Below are 16,574 nucleotides of genomic sequence, written 5' to 3' on the forward strand. Positions count from 1 at the left end.
AACATCCTCCCATGGATCATACGGGGTCTCTGGCTGAGATCCCAAGGGAGGGAGGGAAAAGGCTTGATACTCCACAGGATGTGCAGGTATCAATGGAAGTCTTGATGGTGGATGCGGCGGCATCGAAGGGAACCGCGGGCGCCTCGATCCCGAAAGCCCCAACAGACCAGGAACCAGTTCTGGCATCGGTGGAAGCGGAGCTGGAACAGGACAAGAGTCCATGCCTTCTTCTTCAAGGACCCCGGAATGGGTATCGGGGGTCTCGGACTCAGTAGGTCGTCTTGGTACCGATGGCCCAGGCTGGGTCGGAAGGGCACCGATGAGTGTATCCAGGCGGTCGAGCAACGGTGTAAAGTTCGATGGCTCTGGTGTCGGTATGGGGGCCGGCACTGATGGTGGATGAAGGTTCCGGAGGGCATCGATGATCACCTGTCGGACAAGTATGTTCAGCTCCTCCCTGGAAGCTGCTATAGGTAACGCAGCTGTAGGGGGAGGCAGGCTAGGCAATACTGGCATCTCCACAGGAATCTGTGGGGGCTCAGTACCCGGCACCAATATCAGTGGGGATCGCCTCGGGGTCTCGGGTGCAGAGGAGGTTGGAGGCTCCTCTCCTCGTGCCCTCTTTGCAATCAGCTCGATAGCCATTGAGGCCGATGCGGTGTCTGTGCCGGCACCGGGTGTGGAATCGCGTTGGTGCCGGTGACTGTTTCCCTCTGTGCTCGGTCTGGTCCTTCTCCAGCACAGAGGATGACGATGCCCTGGATGTTGTCGGTGACGGTCGGTCACCGCTGCCTTGCTGCTCCCGGCGAGGTTTATCGATGGATTTTGACGACGTTCCTGCCAGTGACGACTGGGTGGACATCGATGGAGCTAGCTTTATCTTGAACAGAGACTCCATTTTGTCCAGCTGCTTATCTGGCTAAATTACAACTGGATAGCTACTTACCTGGCTATAATCTAGCCATATATAAAAAGGGTATTTCAGGGGCATTCTGGTGAGGGACTGAGATATTCGGCTAACCTAGCCAAATATCTGGTACATGTGGCTAGGTTAGCCATAAAACTTTAGACCTGCTTCTGAGCAGCTCTAAAGTTATCCAGCCTTGTGTGGCCAGATAACTCAAAGATATCTGGTTAAGTAGCGCTGTCAAAGTCACGCAAAAAAAAAAAAAAAATCAAAGGGCTTGTGGCCAGACTGTGAGCCTTCCTCCCACTCTCCGCCCCCTTAAACATAAAGGGCCCTATCGGGCCCAGTGTCCCTCAGCCCAAAATAGGAACTATCCCTTCCCACCCTCCGCAACCGTTGCCTGTCAATAAAAATGTAAAAATCGGACCTCCATCCGACTCCCCCCTCCCCCCAGTTGCTCAATATCCATCTGTGCCAGAAGCGAGGGTCTTATGCATTTCCAATGACTCCAGGGCTGCTTCTGATAGGCAGAACTGGACGTATAAATACTGGACAGTTTCCGCTTCCAGCACTGCCCATCAGAAGCAGCCCTGGAGTCATTAGGAACACATAAGACCCTCGCTCCTGGAAGGAATAGATATTGAGCAACAGGGGTGGGGTGGGGAGATGGATGAGCCTGTTGACTGTGTGATAGGGTGAGGGAGTCAGAGGGAGGGGTTCCAATTCATAAATTTTTTTATTGACACCGGGCAATGTTTTTGGTAGGGGGAACGGATCGTTCCTATTTTGGGGTTGAGGGCCACTGGGCCTGACAGCACCCTTTATGTATAAGCAGTGTGTGTGTGTGTGTGTGTGGGGGGGGGGCGATGGCTCACAATAAGGTCGCAGGCCCTTTGATTTGATTTTTCCCCCTGTTACAGTGCTACTTCATTGGTATCTTTGAAGATATCCGGTTAAGTAGAAAGTTATCTGGCTTCACATGGCCGGATAACTTGAAAACCTAAGCAGCTATACTCAAACATAGCCAGTTAGCTTTTTAAGTTATCCGGCTACATGTAGCCAATATATTCATCAGGATGTTTATCCCACTGAATATACAGAACAAGTTACCTGGCCAACTTTAGCCAGATGATTTGTCCACTAAATGGTCTAGTGAATACTGGCCTTGTGATTTTTAAAGCACATGATGGCAAGTAACAGTTAATCATGATCCTTCTTTAGGAAATAAATAGAGTTACAACAATATCATAACAGAACAAGAGTCCAGCTTTTAACAGTTTATTTTTCTGCAATGGTTTTCACACAAAATGCCGGAATGCAAACAGTTTGCTCCATTGTAGGGGCCTGAGGTTTGGTGGTTTAGTTTTATCTTCAAAAATAAAACAATTTTAGAAAAACATCTGGAGTTCAGTAGGTGAGAATTAACATACTAGGAAAGCTATCTGAACTAATGAAATTTGAATCTGAAGTTGGAAATTTGACTAGGATGCTGGATTGGATGAGGGATAGGATAGGCTGTAAAAGAAGAGACTTTGGGATTCAACAAAACATATGGGGAAAGTTTTATATAATCTACTTGTGAGTACACAGCAGATCTTTACCACAAGCAGCTAAATAATAAAAGAATTGCAAATCACATCTTCCTTCCCATAAAACTTTGCAATGCCTTTCAGCAAACACTTCATTTAGTTCAAGATTCTGTAAGCTCATACTGATTCTGGAGAAAACTGGTTTGTTTGCAGCTTGTGATATCTTTCTTTGCACTGATACAAGTTTTATCCAAAGAATTACACAAGCATTTGAGATCACACAGATCCTCCATCAGATGACACCTTTGTTTTTAAAATTCATGTGCATTGCCTTTTGGAAAAATCTTATACTGGTTCAATAAAATCAATCACAACATAACTGTCTAGATATCTTGTAGTTTTCTTACTGGACACTAGATAAATACTATAATACCACAGCAAACTATTCCTTGATATTTACAAAATGTTGAATAGTTGAGTAGTATTTTGTAAATGATTATCTACCTGTAAACCACTACCAGTTAATTTCAGGGAAAAAAATCTTATAAGAATGTTTAAAACAAGAAATGAAATGTGATTTTATTTAAGGCAATACTGGGCTACTTGACAATCAGCACCTTGAATATGTACATTGCTCCACACTACTGTACTTAAGTTTCTATAACATTCACAATGTATTCATTTAATACCAAATTTTTAAAATTTTAAATGTTGTAAACTTGTTATTGACATTTGTGTCTCTCACAGGATCAGAATGTTTGTAACCAGGATAAAAATGTATAACTCTAGGAAATTAAGTATATATGCACCTTACATCTGCATGCGATCTCAAAGAACTGCTCAAATTTACAATAAAAAAAAGCAGGTGGCTTGCATAATTGTGTTAAACCTAAGAAATGTGATGCAATCCAGCTTCCTAATGTAAATAAATGCCCTATGCAAAATACACCGTTATGGCTGACACTTCTAGTGTTATTTCAAAAAGCTTTTAATTTAATATGATGTAAGGACATTTTAAAAACTTGATCATTTAATTACAAATTAAAGTTGAGAATATAAATGTGTCATTTAATAGTTTAGACTTACAGACTTGCTGGTTGCAGCAAATGATTTACAATAATAAATATATACAAAAATGTATCTACAAATAAAGGGTTCTGTTATACATGAGCAATAAACTAGTGATCGATAATCACACACAACACACAAAGATTTAATTTGTTGAAAGGACAATTTGTTGACAAATATTTTGATGTTTTGACTATTTACATGAATGAAGTAATGATTCTGGCTCCTTAAGTCCCATAGGGATAAAACAAATAAAGCTGTACACGTCATGGGTTTTTTTGCCGGGTTAAATCACTCCAACAAAAAGTAAAAGTAAAAAAAAGCTTCACAATTACAAGCATGCTTGATGGCTTCCTATTCAAAAATGTGTTTGATATGTTTACAATACATTATCTGTACTGTGATCTCTCTCCTCATTACTAAAATGTAGTTTCTTTGCCACTGTAAGAACTGAGCCATCCTGATGCTCTTCAAGTTCTTGCAAAACAACAGCAGGTTTCATTTCCTGAAGTTGTTTCAACACATGCTCAGAAAAGTCTTTCAGAGTCTTGTCCAAAACAATTTGTATATTTTCACAGTACTGAAGATGTGCAGGATTGGCAAACTGTACAAAGGTTTCACTCTCTGAACTTGTCCATATGTGATCATTGTCTTCCAAGAATGTCTTTTCATTTGATTTTCTTCCACTCAAAGGTGAATCTTTTTTGGTGGCCACAATATGATACGCTCTGTCCATGTTTTTCTTTTGTTTAACAGCTGATTCCTCAAGGAACTTAAGGAATGATACTTCAAACCCCATAGGTTTAAATGAACTCCAGTCAAAAGGAGGTGGCTCTTCTATAGTCTGAATGCCAATAGTTTCCTCACTACTGTGTGTGCTACTCACCTCAGCCGCTGATATTTCCTCAGCCAATTCAACTTTTCTCTTTTTACTTTGGGAAACATGTTTTTCTTTCTTAACTCTCTTTGAATTATTTGTTCTTTGCTTTTCTGAATTGCAAGAGCTGGTTTCCTGCAAATCACTATTTGTACTGGAGGAGCTTCTAGCTTGGTTGTTACAACCTCTGCTGTCCTCATTTATTAGTTTTGAAATGAACAGTTCTGTAAGTTCATCCATTTCATCTTTTCCTGTTTCACTTTGTGATGAGGAAATACTTGATTCATCACTGCTTTCTGACAAATATAAATCAGATTCTTTTACCATGCTTTTTTTATCTTCAGTTTCCATGTGATCTGAAGGGAATACTTTTGAATGTGAACTTGAACGCCTTTTGCAGATAATAAGAATGTTTTTGTGTTGTAAGGTAAATGCTCTAGTTAAGCTGTGACATTTATAATGCCTAATTATATTACGCTGGCTTGTAACTACGGATGAACATCCCTTTATCATGCATGGATACTGTGTTGTTAGCTTATCAGAACACTCAAGCAAAGCTTCATTTCTGGTCTTTATTGAATAATTATGTTTACCGCATTTTAATGAAATCAAAGGTCTGATTTTCCTAATCTGACTACCCTGTGAGTTCTTGCTTTCTGAGCTAATTTTCCTTCGTTTGGTCTTGGAAGCGTTTAGTTCTTTTTCTGATATAATTTTAGTTCCTCGATGTTTGACCTTCACCAATTTTTCTTCAATTGTATTGACTGGAACATTTTCTTCATCATCTGTCAATTTTCTGGGCCTAATGAGATGAGCTTTATGTTTGTCTTTGTGCTTATTATATATGTGTCTCAGAAGATTAGACCTAGTTGCATAAACACGATCACAGCCTTCACAATCACATTTATATATACAATCCCCTTTGATTTGCTTTATTTTAATACCATGCTCTATCTCAAGGTGTGAAATATAATTAGAAGGTGTTGTAAATATACAAGTACAGTGCAGCTGGTCACAGTTAATTTTTGGAAAATTTATGAGTGACATCATACTTTCAATTTCTTCTGGAATCAATTCATGAAGCTTTATATAGTGCTGTATTAGACTAGCAACTTCTTGAAAAATTCTAGAGCAGTCACTTTCCTGGCACCTAAATTCTTTCACACCTTGCTTGGTTTCAGTGTCCTCACACTCTTCTTTATATAAATCACTGTCTTCTTCTAACTGCAGTGAAAAAACGGGTAGCTCAGACTTATGCACAGCTTGGTAATGAAGAATCAAATTTTGCTGTATTGTAAAAGCTGCAACACAACCTTGATGGACACATCTATAAGGGCGATAGGGATTATATAAACCAGGAAACTCACTATCATTTGGTTCTTCTGGTCTCTTCCGCTTGCTTACTTCTCTTCTCCGATGCTTTCTAATTTTGTTTCCTTTTAATTCTTTTCCAACCTTTAACTCTTGCAGTCCTTTTAAATCTTTGTGGCATTTCAAATCTCTGCGACCTTTTGATTCTCTACGGGGTTTTGAGTTCTTGCGACCTTTCAACTCTCTGTTACTTCTCTTACTTGAAGTTGATACTTTAGATTTATCTTGTGATACATTAACCACTCCGGGAAGGCATCGTTTGTTTGCCAGTGCTTGTTCACAATGATTTATGAGAACTTCTTTCATTCCCCCAGTTGCCGTAACCAAAGGAGGGTCACTTCTTTTTTCTATTTCTATTGTTGAAGTCTTTGTTTTAATTTCCATTGTTTGTGAGGTTGTATTTAAAGTTTCATTTAGAGATCGCCTTCCATATGGTCTTTTTATTTTTAATTTTACCATTTCCTCTGATGTAAAATGATGCACTGATTGACAATGTGCCCTTAGATTTGAGTTTCTTGTAAATGTTTTTGGACAAGAAGGAACTACACATCTGAATGGTGCAAACTTAAGTTGATTTTTCTTGATTTCCAATACCATTTCTTGTGTGTACTGATGCACTTTACCATAATGCTTAAACAATGCATCCTTTGTCATAGCACTATAATTACAGTCCTGTTCCTGACACACAAAAGGTCGATTAATTTTATCAATGAATTGATTATTAAAGTCCGTTTCTGGAACTGATTGGGTTGATACAGTGGGAGCAGAACTAACAGGTGGTAATACATCTGCTGGTGAACTTGATGTATCACATTCTGCACCAGGAATTACACCATCATTTTCCAATTTTAGTTTTTGCAAACGTTCCAAAATTTCTACTACTTGATTATCATCTTTCTGTAATATTTCAGATAGTGAGGAATTATTTGCATGGTTGAGGTCAGCTGCACAAACTGAGACTTTTGTAATGTCAGTAGATATCACTTTTTCCAAATCATTTGCTGACAAGAGCTGTGCATTACAATTTGTTTTTGGATTTTGTGGGGATCCAGTAATTACATTCTTGACATCACTGGCTACTACTGTGTTTTTTGTAACATTAGCAATCTGTGTTTTTGATTTTGTTTTAGTTTTCATAATTTGCCCATCTACTGCTTTTTTGAGTTTATGAATACTTTTATTTGGAATTTCTAAGTCTGAATGTCCTTTGATGTCACATGAACAAGCAGTTCTTGAGTCACAGTTTTCCATCTTTATAGCTGGATGAGCTAGTATTGAATGGGACTTCATATTGGTTTTGAAGTTTTCTACGGTATTTGCTACATAAATTTGATTGTCAGAATTAAGTTTTTTGGTAAGATTTTCTAACAACTGAGATTCATAGTTTGCCACTAAATTTGGCAGAAGATTATCTGGTTTTTGACTATTTCCTTCAATGTTCTTTTTTAGAGGTCCAATTGTTAATAAGTCATCTACCAACAAGTTTTTAGAAGTAGAAGTTGTAAGCAATGCAGAACCAGTTTTTTTCTTCTTTTTAGAACTACCACTCCCTTTCTTCTTAGTTACTTGGGCTGTAGCTGTGTTTTGAGGACCACTTATAACTGAAACTCGAGAACTGTTACTTGTTGTAACACACTCTGTTATAACATTTGAAAATGATTTGGAGGGCAAACTATTTTCAACTGTCTTTATTAGACCTTCTGCAGGAAGAACAGGGAAATCGCTGCATATTTCAATCTTTTGCATTTTACCATTGTCTGTAATCAAGGTATCTGAATTGCATACATTTTGTAATAATGGTGATAAATCTGATTTAGGTAAAATAGCTGTATTTATTTGAGCTGCACCAGGAATGCAACTGTTAGGAGTCAGCAGTGGAAGCATCTCTGTGTTTTCAAGAATATCTGCAGTTCCTAATGATTTTTTAATAATTTTGTTTCCAATCTCTGTATTTGCAGTTCCTAGTGCTCGTTTAATAATCTCGCTTCCAATCTCGTTCAAACTACTATTGAAGTTTGTTGCAGTTACTTGTGGAAATGGTTTCTGCAAACATTTAGATTGATTTTCTGCAAGGGTCCGAAGAAATGACTTATCTTTCAAACATACTTCTGGGTTGAAAGAAGGTTGTGGAGATGACTGCAAGTTTTGTATTGAACTTGATGCAAGTATCATATTCGCTAGAAGGGACGCTTTTCCACTGCTTCTCAAATCTTCTTGTGAAATTTCAGATTCATCAACAGGTTTACAGTAGGATCGTTTAGACAAATGACCACCAAGGGACCTTGGATTATTAAAGACCCTGAAACACCTGCTACAAATAAATTTACCATCTCTGATAATTGCTGGCCATTTTGCTCGTGTGTTATGCTTTGGTTTTCTCTCTCTTTTAGGACATCGTCCACGGCTATCCCTTTTCTTTTCTGAAGAAGTTTGAACAGGGTTTGTTTCACTCAAGCTGAGGACTTTGTCAGGGTCATCTTTTACTTTTGAAGAAAATACTGTATCTGCCATGTTATTTGGTAAATCAGAATTTGCATCTTCTGCTATAGCTGAAGAAAGACCATGATTTACATTATTTTCCAAATGAGATAAGATTGGACTAGTCTCATTCTCTGCCAGTGAAGGAAATATTGGTACTGAATCATTTTCTGCAGGTAGTGGAAGGAATGGATCTGTGCCATTTTCAAATTTCAGAGGTAAAACAGCTTTTGCTAAAGCTTCTAATTGTGACGTTAAAACTGCATTAGTCAGATTTTGAACTTCTGAATTCAAGATAGTCTCTGATCCACTTTTAATAAGAGAAGACAGACCTTGATCTATAATACTTTCCATTGATGGCAACACTGGACTAACCAAGTTGTCTAATGGAGTTGGAAAAAGTGGATTTGTGATGGATTGCACTTGGTTGGAATAGTTGGTATTTACTGAATTTTTTGTTTGTTGTGGAAAAACAGAGTTGCTGGAATCAACCACTCGAGATGGTTTACAGAACACAGACTTTCCATCATTGGAAGCTTTTAACAGATTTCTAGATCTCTGACTCTTTTTCATCTTGCGTTCTAATTTAAATGCAGCATAATGATCGGGGTGGGTAGTCTTCATATGCTTTCCAATACTCTGTATAGAATTATAGGTTCGAGTGCATCCTTCAACAGTGCAATTGAATTTCTGAACTGGGGCTGGCTGTGGTACTAAGGGAGCTACTAAAGGGTTATCAAGACTGGACTGTGGTTGCATAAATGGAATATCTTCCAGTGCTTTTAGTGGTATATTAAAGAGATTAGCTGCTGCTTTAATAGTGTCTTTAAACTCAGGCATTGTTAAACTGCTTTCATACAGTGCTTGGTTCTGTATGCTGAAAGGCATCATATTGCTTGCGTGTCTTGCTATACTTTGTGAATCCAGATTATCTATTTTGCTTGTGCCAGAGTTAAGAGAGACATTCTGAACTTGTTGGGGCCGCCTGAAGCTTTCTCCTTTTCTTTCTTGGAAAACTGGAGCACTAGAACCATTATAAGCATCTTCAACAGCTGTGTACATTTGCTCAAGTAGAGCATTAGTAGTATCTAACATACTACTTTCAGCAGTTAATTTGCTCTGTTTCATAAATATATGCATTCCCTGGTTAAGGGGGGACATCTTCAGGTTGCTAGTTGTAATTGCTGTTTCAACTTGTTCCAAAGCATTTGCATCAGGTGACAAGTCTTGACTCAACACAGCTGTGGGAGGTGATAAACCTTGACCTACCACACCTGTAGGAGGTAGCAAGATCTGATCTAACACACTTGCTGGGGGCGACAAAACTTGACTTAATACATCCGTAGCAGTTTGTTGTAACCCATGGGCACATAGTGCCCTAGTTTCTTCTAACACATTTGCTGAGAATTGGACTTGCCCTGTCATATCTGGATCCACTTTAATTTTAATACTAGTGGGGGACACAGATGAAGTTAGATTACCATCAATAGAGTCAGAAGTAAGAATCTGATCAATGCTTACATTAACTTTTATACCTTCAACATGTGGAGGAAGAGCAAGTTCGGCATTTGAGTTTGTTTGATCTTCAATTTTTAATAATTCCTTAGGCTGATTGTCATGGTCATCCAAGTGCTTTTGTAACTGATATTGAGAGTGGTACACATTTCCACAGCCAGGAAATTTACAAGTATAAGTATTGTAGTGTTGGGCTTCATGATCATAAAGTAAATAGGCTCCTGAAAATATTCTTCCACATTTAGGAAACATACACTTAGCTCTGAACACTGGATGCTCCTTTCTGTGCGTTAATAGTTCAGCATAACTATTAAAACCTGCTTTGCATTTCATCTGGATGCAGATATAAGGCTTGCTGCCACAGTGCATTTGTAAATGATCATTCAGATGAGCAACACTGACAAAGTGTCGCCTGCAGTAATGGCAAATAACTTTTTTGCTTTGCATTTCAAGAAAACGTTTAGCTTCCTCATTGTCTTTATGTGCTTTGACATGTGCAATCAAATTTTTTAAGTACTTGAAACCTTTTTTACACAGTGTTACAGGGCAAGAAAACTCATTAACAGGTAACTGTTTTTGTACTGAGTTTATCTCGGGCTCAAAAGATCTGTCCTTGTCATCATTTTCATCATCTGAACCATCATTGTCATTAAACACTATGAAGTCCTCTGAATAAAGACTGTTCTTCTTTATTGGTCGCTGTTCTTGCTTTGCTTTAGCATTTGATTTTCGATTCATGCTGGTTATTTTAGCTGGTCTTCCTAAACGTCTCAATGGTTTCATAGCAGCCAACCTTTCTTTGCTAGACTGCTTAACATGTAGTGTTACATGAGGAACAAAAGTGTCCTTTGAAACAAAATTTTTTGCACATATTGGGCAGCTATAAACACCATCTGTATAATGCTTTTGTGCATGTCTGACTATTCTGTGACCAAGAAACTCTTTATCACATAGTACACAGTACTGCATGTAGGCTTGCCAGTTTCTAAACCTTGCAGATATGAATCCACTCTCCCTCATCTTTTTTATTTCTCGTTTTTTCTGCTTTTCATCATGAATATCTCTAAGAATGTTTGTACTATCACCATAAATGGTAGCAATCCCATTAATCGAAGTTTCTGTATTCTCTTCTTTGAAGTCCTCTAGTTTTTCATATACTTCAGTGTCATTTAGCTCATCAATTGATGATACAATAGATGCCTCTTCTCCCATTAATGCTAGACACTGACGTTTTAATGTTTTCCAATCCCAGAATTCTGGATCAAAAGGCCATCGAGTTTTTAATACAAGCAGCAGCTCACAACGCAAAGAATTTGGTACTGGAAGACTCTCTTCATCATATTTCTGGTCAGGCTGATTATATAACATCTCAACAGCATAATATGCATCCACAGTAGGCTCAAGAAGAAATTCACTAAGCTGACAAGCACGTTTGACCTCCAAATCATCAGGTAGCAAACAAGAGATGGTTTTGCAGACTGATATCTTCACATTTGTATTTTCACTGGATTCCAAACGCAATGCTCTAACACACAATTCAATGCAAGTTGCAAGTCCAGCGCCTTCAGTCTATTAAGAGAAAAAAGAGAGGCAATTTACAAATTTTTATAAGTATATTTGTAGAAATAACTCAGTTCCCTTCAGTGACTTCTTGCATGCAGAAGTTTCAAGCTAAACAAAAAAGCAACATGTACAATTTTTATACTCACAAAAATGGAGAAATTACTTACCTGATAATTTAGTTTTCCTTAGTATAGACAGATGGACTCAGGACCAATGGGTATAGTGTGCTCCTGATAGCAGCTGGAGATGGAGTCAGATTTCAATCTGCAGGAAGCTCTGCTCTTCAGTATTCTCCTCGAAAAGCAATTGTGGATATATATGTGTGTTTGGATAACTTGATTAACTTGGTTAACTTGATTAACTTGAACTGGTTGACGTGAATTTTAGCTGGAGACCGCCAGTGCACTCAACCGAGAAACGCCGACACCCGGTAACTATGGGTGTCCTAACTAGGGGTAAAGCGTGGCTTACCCGTGCTTGTCTTGCTCTCAGGGATTGACACCCGAGGTTTCTGTATTCTGAGGCAGCCGTGGGGGGATACTGAGTCCATCTGTCTACACTAAGGAAAACTAAATTATCAGGTAAGTAATTTCTACATTTCCTAGCGTGTAGCAGATGGACTCAGGACCAATGGGATGTACAAAAGCTACTCCCAAACTGGGTGGGAGGCTGCCCGTGGCCCACTTAACACTGCCCTTGCAAATGCTGTGTCCTCCCGGGCCTGAACATCCAGGCGGTAGAACCTCTAGAAGGTGTGAATGGAGGACCATGTCGCCGTCCTACAGATCTCGGCGGGTGACAGCATCTTGGTTTCTGCCCAGGACACTGCCTGGGCTCTGGTGGAATGAGCTTTGACTTGTAGAGGTGGAGGCTTGCCTGCCTCTACGTAGGCCGCCTTGATTACTTCTTTGATCCAGCGGGCTATGGTTGCCCGCGAGGCCGCTTCCCCTTGTTTCTTCCCGCTGTGAAAGACGAATAGGTGTTCCGTCTTTCGCACGGATTCCGATCTTTACAGGTATCGGACTAGGAGTCTGCCAACGTTAAGATGGTGAAGAAGGCGTGAGTCTGAGTCCTTATGTTCATCTGGAGATGGCAGTGAGATGGTTTGGTTTAGATGGAACCGAGATGATGTTCCCAACGTATCCCGGTATATAAAAACACTTAAATAAATAAATAAATAGATGGAAATGAGAAACCACCTTTGGAAGGAAGTTGGGAACAGTGCGTAGCTGTATGGATCCCGGTGTGAATCTGAGGAACGGTTCCCGACAGGATAGTGCTTGAAGTCCGGAGATGTGACGGGCTGAACATGTTGCCACTAGGAATGCAGTCTTCAAGGTCAGGAGCAGTAGGGACAGACCGCGAGAAGGTCTGAAGGAAGCTCCCGCTAGGAATTAGAGTACTAGATTGAGATTCCATAGGGGTACCAGCCCCTTTAGTTGTGGTCGGATTTGCTTGACTCCTCTAAGGAAACGAGACGTCTGGATGGGAAGCTTGACTGATGCAGTCCACTTTAGCTCTGAAGCAGGCCAGTGCGGCCAGTTGAACCTTGATGGAGTTGAGAGACAACCCCTTCTTCAAGCTCTCCTGCAGAAATTCCAGGAACATGGGAATTTTGACTGTCCGCGGAAGGATGTTGCGGTCTTCACACCAGGCTTCAAATATTCTCCATATTCGTATATAAGTTAAAGATGTGGAAAACTTGCGTGCTCGGAGCAGGGTGTCAATCACTGCCCCGAGTATCCGCTCTTCTTCAGGCGAGTCCTCCCAATGGCCAGACCATAAGCAAGAATCGAATTGGGTCTTCGTCGAGAATCAGCCCTTGCAGGAGCAGGTTCTTGTGTGGAGGTAGACACAGAGGGTTCCCCGCCAGAAGTCTTCACATGTCTGCGTACCACGGCCTTCTTGGCCAGTCCGGGGCCACTAGAAGTACTGGTCCACTGTGGTGTTCTATCTTGCGGATGATCCTGCCCAGTATTGGCCATGGAGGAAAGGCATACAGCAGGTCTTCCTGTGGCCAGGTCTGGACGAGGGCGTCGATCCCCTGGGATTGTGGTTCTCGTCTGCGGCTGAAGAACTTGGGAACTTGGGTGTTGGACCGGGTTGCCAGAAGATCCATGGCTGATGTTCCCCAGCGGTTTACTATCAACTGGAAGGCTGTGGGCGACAGCATCCATTCCCCTGGGTCTAAGACTTTCTCTGCTGAGGTAATCTGCATTGACGTTGTCTTTTCCTGCGATGTGAGCAGCTGAGATCCCTTGCAGGTTTGCTTCCGCCCACGCCATTAGGGGGTCTATTTCCAGGGACACCTGTTGGCTTCTGGTTCCTCCCTGGCAGTTGATGTAGGCCACTGTTGTGGCTTTGTCAGACATGACTCTGACCGATTCTCCCCGAGTCTGTGGCTGAATCGCAGGCAGGCTAGTCTGACTGCTTGGGCTTCCATTTCGTTGGATGTTCCATCCAGACTCTTCCTTGTCTCATTGCCCCGGGCCGTCAGTTCCTGGCAGTGGGCTCCCCACCCTCGTAGGCTCGCATTCGTGGTGAGCAAGACCCAGGTCGGTGGGGATAGCCTTACTCCCTTTGCTCAGATGGTCTTCTTCTAGCCACCATAGGAGCTGGATCCATACATCCACCGGTAGCTGGAGGCGAACGGTGTAGTCCTGGGACATCGGGTTCCGTCGTGACAGTAGGGAATGTTGTAATGGTCGCATGTGGGCCCTTGCCCATGGGACGACTTCTAGGGTTGATGACATGAGGCCAAGGACTTGGAGGTAGTCCCATACCGTGGGGGCCAGCGCTGTTCATCAGTTTTCTCCTGGTCCATCAATTTCCTTCTCCTTGTAAGGGGAAGGACAACCTTGTCCTGTTGGGTGTTGAAACGGATTCCCAGATATTCTAGTGATTGGGAGGGCTGCAGGCAGCTCTTGGTTGTGTTGACAACCCACCTGAGATTCTGTTGTAGATTCTTGACTCTGGCGGTCGCCTGATGACTCTCTTCTGGAGATTTTGCTCTGATCAGCCAATCGTCCAGGTACGGGTGTACTGGGATTCCTTCTTTCCTCAGTGTCGCTGCCACTACCACCATGACTTTGGTGAACATCCGAGGGGCAGTAGCTAGTCCGAAGGGTAGCGCCCGGAACTGGTAGTGGTGGTCCATGATCGCGAAGTGTAGGAAGTGCTGGTGGTCGTGATGGACCGGTATGTGCAGATAGGCTTCTGACAGGTCCAGGGAGGTCAGAAATTCTCCCAGCTGTACTGCCCTTATGACCGAACGTAGGGTTTCCATGCGGAAGTGTGGTACCCTCAGGTAGCGGTTGACAGACTTGAGGGCCAGGATGGGCCGGAAAGTTCCCTCTTTCTTGGGGATGATAAAATAGATGAAATAGTGCCCAGTATTTCGTTGGTGTGTGGGCACCTGTGTTATAGTCTCTAGGGAGAGCAATTTTGTCAGTGTGGTTTCCACTGCCGTCCTCTTGGAGGGGAAGTGGCAAGGGGATTTCACAAATTTGTCTGGGGGGATGAGGTGGAAGTCCAGATAGTATCCCTCTCGAATGATGGTTAGGACCCACTTGTCCAACGTTATCTCGACCCATCTTTGGTAGAACAGGGCAAGTCTGCCCCCTATGGCTTCTTCCTGTGGATGGGTCTGTTGATTCTCATTGCGGGGTGCGGCTGGGGCCTGGACCTGAGCTGGCTCCCCTCTTGTTGTGTTTGTTCCGAAAGGACTGGCCTCTGCCTGCGGGGCAAGGTGCTTGGTATGTATTCTTGTATGGTCTGAAGTGCTGTGATCCTCTGCCCTTGGATGTTCGGGGAGAGGGGCGATGGCTTCTTTTGTTCTTGTCCTCTGGTAGCCGAGGTACTGGGGATTCGCCCCATTTGTCGGCTAACTTCTCCAGTTCGCTTCCGAACAGGAGGGCTCCTTTAAAGGGCATTCTCGTGAGATTTGTCTTGGAGGTCGCGTCAGCTGACCAGCTTCAGAGCTACAGTTGTCTTCTGGCTGCCACAATGGATGAGACGCCCCTGGCAGAGGTGCGCACTAGGTCGGACGTCGCATCCTCGAGGAAGGATATCGCTAGTTCTAATGTGACGGGAGTGGTAGCATTCCTGGCAAGTGATAAGCAGGCCTGTGTCACCACGGCACAGCAGGCAGCGATCTGTAGTGTCATAGCTGCTGCATCAAATGACTGTTTAAGGATGGATTCCTGATGTCTGTCCTGGGCATCCTTGAGTGCTGCTCCTCCTTCGACTGGAATGGTAGTGCATTCGTGATAGCGCAGACCATGGCGTCCACTTTGGGGAACACCAGGAATTCTTTGGCTGAGGGCTCCAGTAGATATAGGGCTTCTAGGGCCCATCCTCCTTTGAAACTGGCCTCCGGGGCATTCCATTCCAAGTCGATCAGTTGTTGTATGGCCTGTAGCAATGGGAAATGGTGTGAGGCCTGATGGAGACCGACCAGCAGGGGTTTCGTCTTTGGCTCCACTGTGGCGCTTGTGCCTGGGATGGCCAGTTCCTTCAAGCTCAGAGACACGAGGTATAGGAACTCGTCTCTGCAGAAGAAACGCATCATGGTTTGGTATGGTTCTGTTCCTGGCGGGATTTCTCCTTCCTCCAGGGAGTCTGGTTCTTCATCCGAGGTGTCTGTGTCCCCTAAGAGGAGGTTTTTGTCCGGAGGGGGCATGTCTTGGGGAGGCCAGGAGGGGCCTGGAAGGTTCTGGTCTTCTGGTGGATGCTGTGGCTGTGTCACCAGTGGCACCGATTGTGCCTAGACAAAGGTTTGCAGCCCTTTAAAGTATTCTACCCAGGAAAAGGTTCCTGGGTCCATATTGAAGCCAGCGGCGTTCCCTGAGGTGCCCAATTGCGTGGGGACCGAGCCAGGAATAGAGGGGTCTGGGGTACTGTCGTTGGTGGAGCTGGATTCCTCTATTGGCCGGGGGGACCTTGTCCTGGTTCCCCCAGGGCCTCTTCGCACTGCAGGCACAGGACCGAAGCCACTTCCTGTTGTCCCGCTCTCAGGTGGCAGGTTAGACAGAGAGCTTGTCCCTTGGCTTTCTTGGCTTGTGGTGCCATGATTTGGGCGCGTGGAGTCATTCAAAACTCGTCTGTGCGCCTATGTGGCACGCCGGGAGGCTTAGATATGCACTCCGGTGCGAAGATGTGTGTGCAATCTGCGGAAAATGTGCGTGCAGGCTGCTATGTGCACGCCGCTGTGCACACCAGCTTGATTTGTGCCCCTGGCGTTGTTGAGCATGCCGCTGTGTGCCCG

At 42.9% G+C, this 16,574-nt stretch overlaps 1 protein-coding gene across 1 annotated transcript in view; it reads right to left on the minus strand.

Annotated features, from left to right (window-relative positions):
* Positions 1 to 2,169: 2,169 nt before the first annotated feature.
* The window catches only part of ZNF292 (zinc finger protein 292), a 520,431-nt gene continuing 506,026 nt past the window's right edge, over positions 2,170 to 16,574 (minus strand). The window contains exon 8 of the mRNA XM_029595467.1: positions 2,170 to 11,314. Within this exon, the coding sequence (XP_029451327.1) occupies positions 3,884 to 11,314 (7,431 nt within the window). The 3' untranslated portion in view covers positions 2,170 to 3,883. The remainder of the gene's footprint in view (positions 11,315 to 16,574) is intronic.

The sequence above is a fragment of the Rhinatrema bivittatum genome, chromosome 3 (genome assembly GCF_901001135.1).
Source record: "Rhinatrema bivittatum chromosome 3, aRhiBiv1.1, whole genome shotgun sequence".
In the NCBI taxonomy this organism is placed as follows: Eukaryota; Metazoa; Chordata; class Amphibia; order Gymnophiona; family Rhinatrematidae; genus Rhinatrema; species Rhinatrema bivittatum.